This window comes from Atractosteus spatula, chromosome 8 (assembly GCF_055471065.1).
Source record: "Atractosteus spatula isolate fAtrSpa1 chromosome 8, fAtrSpa1.hap1, whole genome shotgun sequence".
NCBI classification, from domain to species: domain Eukaryota; kingdom Metazoa; phylum Chordata; class Actinopteri; order Semionotiformes; family Lepisosteidae; genus Atractosteus; species Atractosteus spatula.
Window position 1 is genome coordinate 29,561,200 of NC_142713.1, and position 9,512 is coordinate 29,570,711.

At 36.1% G+C, this 9,512-nt stretch overlaps 1 protein-coding gene across 1 annotated transcript in view; it reads left to right on the forward strand.

Moving 5' to 3' along the window:
- The window catches only part of hmga2 (high mobility group AT-hook 2), a 70,438-nt gene extending 63,931 nt beyond the window's left edge, over positions 1-6,507 (forward strand). The window contains exon 5 of the mRNA XM_088923526.1: positions 2,663-6,507. Within this exon, the coding sequence (XP_088779652.1) occupies positions 2,663-2,698 (36 nt within the window). The 3' untranslated portion in view covers positions 2,699-6,507. The remainder of the gene's footprint in view (positions 1-2,662) is intronic.
- The last annotated feature ends 3,005 nt before the right edge of the window (positions 6,508-9,512 follow it).

Consider the following 9,512-nt stretch of genomic DNA (forward strand, 5'->3'; position numbering starts at 1 on the left):
GTGAGATCCGCTGAAATTCGAGTGTCCATGATTGGCAGTGTGCTTGTGGTGATACAGAATTCCTTTGTTAAATAGTCTCAAGCTGAATTAAAGATCTGCATCACATTATTTTTGTACAAAGCAATAGACATTACTGTACATTACCTCACAGATTCTAAATGTCTTATTTACCTAATGTAGAATACCATAAAAAGAAACTCTTTTATACTTAATAACATACGAAAGGGGTTTCTGTGATGAACCATCTTTTCCATGAAATGCATTCAGTGCAGTGTCTTACTAAAGAGGATGGCTGCACACACAGCCCTACTCTCGGAACTCAGGCCTACTCTCTGCACACTAGACCTGAAATGTTAGCCCCCTGCTGTAAATATCTGCGACCCTGGGTTAAGTAGAGACCACGGTTCTTGTCATCCTTGTTTTTCTGAATAACCAAAAGCAGACTTAACAGCAGTGCTGTGAAGTCTCATGGCTTGATGCAGCTTCATTAATATTTTTAACCTGTCCTCAATGCATTTTGAAGCATGTGTGTTTCCTGGATTTATACTCTCCCTTTTCTCTGAAAAAAAAACACGTAACTTTTTTTTTTCTTTTTTAAGATGATGGAAAACCTTTTGAACAGAGGATTGCAGAGTGGAGCCCTGTATGATTAAAGCATTTTTTCTTCCATTCTGCTCTTGTACAGCAATGTCACACATGGTAGCATTTAGCAGCTCCTTCACAGCTGAAGTGTCTGAAACAGTAATGAATGGAAGTTTGGTCATATAATGCAGACAAGCTTTAATGCAGCCTTTACTGAATGGCACACTGCAGTAGCCTGGGAAAGGAAGAGAGTTATAAATTGTGTCAGCTAGCCGCCCAGACAAAATGAATCCATGTGGAAAATCAAATCTATTTCACTATAAAAACTGGGGAAAGCTGTTTTTGGAACACTTCACAGCAGCTACTAGAAAAGAGGAACCTTAAAGTAAATACCTTTTAAGTGAGATTAAAAGCTACATTTGTAATGGTTCTAATGGTGAAATCTCAGCAGTTCCATTTTCAGTGTATTATGTATGCAGGAGACATGCGACTGAAATGGGAATAGAAACATGCTGTAGGTGGCCTTTTTAAGAAGTCAATAAACTGCTTATCTGTTGCTGTTTAGAAAGTGTTTATTGGTTTTCCATATTCCAGACTAAATCAATCAATAAAGATCATATTGTATCTAGATTTTGAATAACAAATCAGTTACTATGACTTTTATCCTCCTTCCACACACTGGAGCTGGAAGTATTGTGCATATGTTACACTGAAAAACTACTACTGTTTTTTTCTTCTGGGACTTCACTTTATTCTTCTATAGCCATGTAAATGCTAAACGTTTGGATGCCAGCTGAGAATAGACGTAACAAATTAAAAATAAATTAACTTCAGGGGGCTTAACAACCACGTTGTTAAAGCAGGTTTGACACATAATCTAAACCAGGGGTTCCCAACAATGGTCCTGGGGACCACCACACCTGTGGGTTTTGTTCCAGCCAAGCTCTTTACTTAATTGAATCCTTAATTGAACTAACAAGTTGCTTGACTGGAACATTTGTGGGTTTATTTTTTCTAGCCAGACTTCGACGGTCTTAAGTTACTTACGAAATGCATTAGCTAAAAGGCAACCTCCCACATGTTCAGGAACAGAAAACACCTAAAGAGTTCGAAAGAAGCCTGTTGTTTGGTGTGATAAATTAATTGTGAAATGGAGGGCTAAGCTGAAACAAAAATCAGAGCCGTGTGGGTCCCTAGAACCAGGGTTGGGCACCCCCTATGTAAACTATTAACTATTAGAGATGGAAGAGTTGGTTATGAAAAATACTCTTCATAACTCTTAATACTCTTTGAATACAGAAAATAGACATTTTAAGGACCACTTTAAGGTGTTCTCTTTCTATTAAACCATAATCCTAGACGTGTTACCACAACTGTTTCTCCGAATACATAAGTACAAATGAGGCTTGAACTCACTTTAAATACTTTGTAATGTAATTATTCTGACTAGAGCAATATGCCCATAGGTTTTTATTACTGTGACGTATTTATGAATTATGTGCTTTATTTCATGAATAATTTTGATAAATAAGAAGTTGAAACTACCCAACTGTAGTGATTTTTAACATAAAAAATGATCAGCAAAACACACAATACATGCCTGTGTGGCGGGACAAGAAGGACTTGTTTCATATGTACCTTTGCAGCTCTAAGTTTATCTAGCTTTGAGTATCTGAAATGCCACAAAATTATTATTAAAAATAGGGTGTATTAATTTTTCACGTCTGTACCGAAACTTTTATTTTCATTTGCCAGTGTCATGAAAGAAACATTTTTAGTGTTTTCAAGGAGTGACTCAAGATGTCTGTCATTTTCTTAAATGATCCCTGTTTCAGTGGGGAATGAAGTAAAGGATTATAGCTGCATCAGTATGGAAATGTCTTTCCAGTGCTCTGGGTTTCTTTTATGTGCATGTGTATGCGTTTAGGTAGGAGGTGGGAGTTCTAAAATAGCCATGATGTAATAAAAGGAAGCAATGTTAACAGTCAGGGGAGGTGAGAGGAGACGGGGAGGTGGGGCTGTTATTGTTTGAAAGTGAAGAAAAATACAAGTCCCAACTCTTGCTCTGATTTTTTTGTAGGAAGAAGAGGCTGAAGAATCTCCCGAGGACGATTAAGTAACCACAGCATTTTACCTCTACCTCATTCAGCTGTCAGGTCTTTCAAGGGAAAAGACACTGCCTTGACCACTTATTTTCTACTTCTACGGTCTTTCCACTTTTTTTGTTTTGTTTTTTTTTTGTTTGTCTGGGAAAATCACACACAAACAACCTCAAAGCAAATGTAAGAAAGAGTGTCTGTAGCACAGGGAAACAGGTTGAAAAATACAGCCGATCAGTACTGTGTCTTTTTCTTAACCTGCTAATAGACTTTATTGGACTACTATGTGGAAGGCAAACGAGCAGCTTAAACATAGAGTCTGGCTTAGTCATTCAGAAACTTGAAACATGTGGTCAAGCTCCCGAATTGCCAGTAGAGGAACCTTAAACAGCCTGAGAAACCCACTGCCTATAAGTCCCCTGCTGTAGACCACCAAAGACATGGGAAAGAGACAACCCCCTTCTGTTTTAGATGATCATTTTATTATTATTATTATTTAAACAAGTCATTTTAATTTCCTCTGAGTTTAGAATTAACTTAGAACTGACCAATCACTTTTGACAAATCTAGACTCAAACAACACTTTATGTATATTCCATAAGAAAAAAGATGAGCATGCACCACAATATCCAGTATATATTTAGATACGTATTACGATGCATGAATTTGTATGCCTTTTACTTCAGTCATTATGTATTTTTACTATAGCGTTTTGTGCTAAAAGCTTTGATTCTGAAAGTGAAATACATGTGAACATTGGTTAATGCTTATAAAACTTGCCCAGTCTGAATATACGTTCACAGGACTTATTTTAGAAAGTGTCATCAGCAATCAGATGTTTCAGTAGGCAAATATCTCTCCATGACAGTGCAGGCTACTCATCCTAGCGCCGCCGAAGGTGAAGAAAAAAATACTAATTCAAATTTTAACAGAAGAAGGCAATTTTATTTTCATAAACTTGAGAACAAAAAAGTATATTTTTTATTAAAATATATTTTATATGTAAATGACAGTGCACTATTACAACAGTCATAAAGTGCTTTAAATGAAAATAGGTGATTATTACAGTGTAATGCAAGTTGTTTTTGTTCTTATGGAGCTACAAAAGAGAATCAGGAATTTTGTTTCAGAAGGGGCTTATACATGGAGTTACAGATACTGATTTATGTGCTCAGAGAGGTACCAGTCACAGTTAGCCTTGTTGTCAACACTATATCTATGTGCTGTGTAGCTCATCAACAGAACTCATATGACTCTGTTTCTGCATAGTAACCATCTTGTCTATTTACAAACCCCCTCTGCAACTAAATATTGGATCTGAAATTTGTCCTTGCGTTTATCATCATTCATTATGCTTTTGTCACAGAAGAATAGAAACATATACAGTAGCAGCTACAAGACATTGCTATTGTTAATTTCCCTATTATTTAACAAAGATGGAAAGATATTTTGATTTTCCTATTATTTAAATTGACTGCTATCTGTGACACAAAATTACTAGACTAAAACAATTAGCCTCCATATGAAGTCTAAGCTCTCTGTTAGATGCACTGTGCTCTCAGTACAATAATTTGTATGTAATTCTGAGGTTCTTTGAAGATGTCAAACACTATTCCCCATTGCTTTTTTCCTTGTTGCCACTGTAAGGCAGAAAGTGGGAATTGCTCTTTTTCACAGAAAGAAAAGAAAATACAGGATTTAGAGGTGGAACCATTGTCAAGAGACTAAGGCAGGGCTGAGGAAAAAACATCCTAGATGTCATGAGAGATATTTTCCAAATTGAGGGGAACAGGACGGGCATCTCAAAAACTTTAGGTAAAGATGAACACTGCCAGCAGAATAATCCTGATAATTAATGTTTAATTACAAGGCTCTTGCTTCAGATTTCCAATTACTTCATTCAAAGGGAATCACATGTTGTCAGCACTATCTCATGCAAACAAAGCACATTTTACCTCAAGACACACTTTATTCCTGAATTCAGTGATTACATGGAATAGGAAGATATTTTACCATACGTTTTCTCTGACCATTCTTCCAGAATGCAATATGTATAATTTCTCCTTCACACCAGCACTTTTCAGCAGTTGATGCAATATTACTCCACTATTCCAGACTACCTCTGATTTCAACAAGTAATACAGCCTGATGAATACATGCTGCTATACACAAGACAATGTAGGAAATAATTACGGGCAGGTAATCACTGAGATCTGGGGCCTTTATTTCTCTATATAATTCAGATGCAGCTAAGGGAAAAAGTACTGTTTTTTTAAACTTTTTTTACATTAGCACTACTTTATATCTAACTGACCTAACAAGACACTTACCTTCCATTCTGCGCAAATTATGACTTCTTTTGACATGTTTTTTAACTTGAATATATTTTTGTACTGATTTACACAATAGTATCTAAGGATCATGTGCTTGTGTGACACTACATGAAATAATTTTAGCTGTAATGTCTTTTTGTTGTTTTTTTATGTTTTTTGTTTTCTGAAAATATTACTGTCCACATTTGTACCTCAAATGAACTGTTGAAATGAAAATGGACTAATAATCAATTGACAAAGACCTACCTCCAGTCTCAAAAAGGAATGCATTTTTTTTGTTACTTTCAGCATTAGTTTGGACACCTTTTAGGACTGCAACCGATCCCTAATCAAGGTATTTTTGTAACAGAAAACAAGTACATTTCACTTGTGGGGAAAAAAATAAACCTTCAAAGAAACTTGAAGCTTTGCAGGTTGGGAAAAGATAGGCTTGGCTTTTGTATATTGCATTCATAAATATGTTTTAAATTGGTAGAGATTGAGATATACTTGATTAGCGGTTTCGTGTACCTTACACAAATGTGATTTTCTTTTGTAATATGGTTAAACCAGATGTATTTTAAATGCTTCTTATGTAGAATTTGATTCCACTTTCTGCTTGTCAACTTTTTTATTGTTAACATTGTTGTATAATAACTGGGCCAGGTAGTACTGGGTAGTACCTCAGGTTGAGCTTTTAACAGCTGGGCCTCAGTCCTGAGCCAGCTTACCACCAAAGCCTACTGGCTTCTTTATTGAGGTATCAGGTAAAATCAAACGTAAAAGAAAACAACTTGTGATGCCTCCCATACATGTTGTGGTGCACATAACTGAATTTAATACCATCGAGGTAAAGATGTTCTGATTTCAGAGCTCCAACCATTCTGGATTTTACTTCATGTATACTTGAGTTTAAGAAAAGCCTTTAAGCTTTCGTTACCTCATTGTTGGTTGAATGCATGTCCAAGGAAGCCACTGTTTGATATTTGTTCAGGCTTTTAGCTCTGGGAGTCTTAATGAAGTTCCAATATCATGTTATAGTACAATCGAATACACATTACTACCTCTAAAAAGGGCCTACTGTTACCTCATTTTCAAACAGAATAATCTTCTTAAATGCATGTGGCCAAGAGAACAGGGAGAACACCATAAAATTTTATATATATATAGTTTATTTTTCTGGGGGATGAATTTTATAAGACTGTTCTTCCCTGCCTTTAGGTCACTGTTAGGTAAGACTGGACATTTTAACTTTAAAAAACGTTATGCAATATACTGTAGTTGCATTAGCAGGAGAAAAGTTGGAAATGCTTCATTGCTGTTTTTTTTTTCTTTAAAACAATCTTTCTTTTGCCTCTATACCCGTTTGATTGTTTTCTAACTTTATGGCTTTCACTGTTCACATAGAGTTGCTGTCTTTGATTACGCTTTGAATCGCTTGCTTGTTAAAAGAATCTTTTAATGGATTATCACAGACTTGTTCAGCACAATAAACTTAATACCCTCTGTGCTCCCTGTGGTGTGTGACTCCTATTTTTTTCCCTTGCAGTCAGGTTGGGAATACAGGCAGTGTATGAAAAACATTAACCTGCTCTCTTGTGTGTGAACTTCCTCACATCCAGACATTGTGGTACCTCCTAGGATAATCAAGCAGAAGACATAACCTTTGTTGATCTGTGGCGATTTAAAAAAAAAACATCTGTAACCAACCATATGCTTCATAGCTGCTCTTAATGTCTGGCTACTTTTGATTAGGGATTATTAGTGTACTTTTTTCTTACCTAATCAAAAAACATTGCATATACACTCTTGAAGGGGTACTTTAGCAGTCTTTTGTCTCTTACTGAGGTTCTTTGCCTGTGATTGTCAGTCACTCCTGTGTGATTTTAAATCACAATGAATCACATTGTTTTCTGAGGGTCTATCTTCTGTAATAGAATAATATTTTAAATGGGGGTAATCCTAGGTTATCATTTCATATCCTAAGATATCATTTCATTTCGAGGCATTCCGATGTCACAGTTCTACATTGCGCTTCGGAAGCATAGTGGATAACTGAACTCATAATAAGTCCCTGCTGCAGACACTGTTGTTGTACCTTGAGTGAAGAACTTTAACTTGATTGCCCCAGTCGCCCCAGATATTTGATGGGGACCAGTGCTGGGGGGAGGCTCTGAAGGACTGGCGACCTCACCAGAAAGATGGCCCATTTGCCCTCTGTTCACTTAATACCATGAAAACCAGGACGGTCTGTCGTCAGTTTTACTGTTAGCGGATTTTACCGCAACTAATAAATCACAGAATTATAGGATACATAGTTTGTAAATGTATATGTACAGCACATCAGTTACAAGTCATAGCATACAGAAGAGGTTCGACTAGCTGTGGCAGCATGTGTAGACTGCAAAGGAAAAAAAACACAACGTTGGAGCCGTCTTCAGGGGAGAGCAGAGAGAGAAACCGGTATTTGTTTCCCTCTCTTCCTCACACCTGAAGAAAGCTCCACAGCTGAAACATTGTGTCTCTTTTCTTTTCCTTTCAGCACAGAATAAGTCTGTACCTGTTCCATAACACGCATAAGCTGGGAGACCATCTTAATGTGATTTAGTTGCTTGTGTTTTTTTTTTCTCATCAGTTGTGATGTCCATAGCCTTTTCCCCTGAGGTAGGTGTTTTCAGAGCTATCCATGGAGGTGCACTATCTCTTCTAGCTTTATTCTCAGTTCTTCTCTATTACCTGTGACCTACTGTACCTTGTGCACATTTATTGAAAGATTAGTATAACTGGTTGGGAAAAGACTTCTCCCTTGCTGTTTGACTGTATTACTAGAAAAAAAATGGAGCTGCACTCTAAACTCCTAAGGTATTAGTACAGTTATCAGTACTGTATCTTTAAAATCTGTAACTTTTGCCTCTTTATACCTCTTTTATACGCAGGAAATAAATTATATTTCAAAATTTATGTTATGTGATGAATGTGCACAAATTTAACAGACATTTACAAGGAGTTTTGTGAGCAAAGGTGAAACAGGCAACAAGATATAAAACACCTGTAGCTCAAGAAGAAGCCAAAAGTCAGAACATGTTAGCATGCAAAACACCTGCAGGATTTCTGCTCTTGCAAGACATTTGAAATAGTCTTGAGTGTTTTTTTTTGCAGATTTGTGTTTTGTGTGGGAGACTACTATTTGATACAGTGTACAGTTTAGTTGCAAATCATTTAATGATTTCTAGATTGCTAAAATAAATCAGTAGGCTAACAGCTTTGATGTTAATTAGGGAATAGGGAGTGCTGAGTTTTATCTTTTTTGGGGAGCTTAATGAGTAAAGTATCAAATCTAGCAAACTGACATTTTCAAAGTAAGGGTTTATGAAATATTATTTATTTTTATAATATAACTTTTTTGTGTGTGTTGATACTGAATGTCTTGGCAGCAGTACAATCCAAATGAGCTCATTATTGAGGTCATGGGAGCTGAATCTAGTGATTTGAGAAACTGCAAAGAATAACAACATGATAATTAGTTTCTAGCTATTATTTTAATGAGATGGAAGAATCCTACATATTGATACTAATAATTGATGTTCTCTTCATGGGATAAACATATTGAAAGTGGCTTCTGTTAATTAAAAACAGTATGTACAAATCTCAGAAACAATAGGTACATACTAGTATGTAGCACAGTGGTAATAAAGCAGTGGGCAGTGGTAAAACTTTAAATCTCTAAACTTTTTTCTGACTTTTGGTATTTATTAATGCTACTGCCTTCCGCACACAAGCCTAATATTGCTGAAAGAATTATTGACTTTAAAATGCACACATTAAATACTGTGATTTGCTATTAAAGCAAACCTCTTTGCTGTCATGTCAACACCAGCAGCACATGTGTGTTATTAGAATTAGGTCTATCTACATGTTTTATATCAACTATACTGTATAACTTTATCCATTCAATATTAAGGGAAGTCATTTAGTTTACTGTAATATGCAGGTGATGTTTCATGTTTTTGGTGTGAACAAATGGTAAAAAAAGTTAATTTGTGCAAAATATCTGATTGAAAGAGTAAAAAATTATGTTGCCAAAATACCTTTTCAGTCTGTTCTTGCCTTGGTATGTTTAATTTTCACGTGCCCTGGCTTGCCTATATTAAAAAGAACGTCTGCACACAGAGAATAACACACAGTAAAACAGAGACAATGTCTAGAAAGCATATTTCATGACAGGCTTATCAGAAACCGTGTGAAACCAGAGAATACGTTGGACTGTTTGTAGCTCAGGTTGATGAATTCCATAAATGTTGTTGCTCCATTATGAAGACCTGCAGTACTACAATATTCAAAGTCTGCCTTGGGATCTCAACGATTTAAACAGTCCCATACAACTCCTTTGTTTCCTCCTGCACCTGCAAAACCAAGATACCCCAACCAAGACAGCCTACTTGGCACATCACGTTTGTTTAAGGAGATGAAGTACACTTCTTAAATTAAATAGTTGCCTCCAATAGTTGCGCTTAGTTGG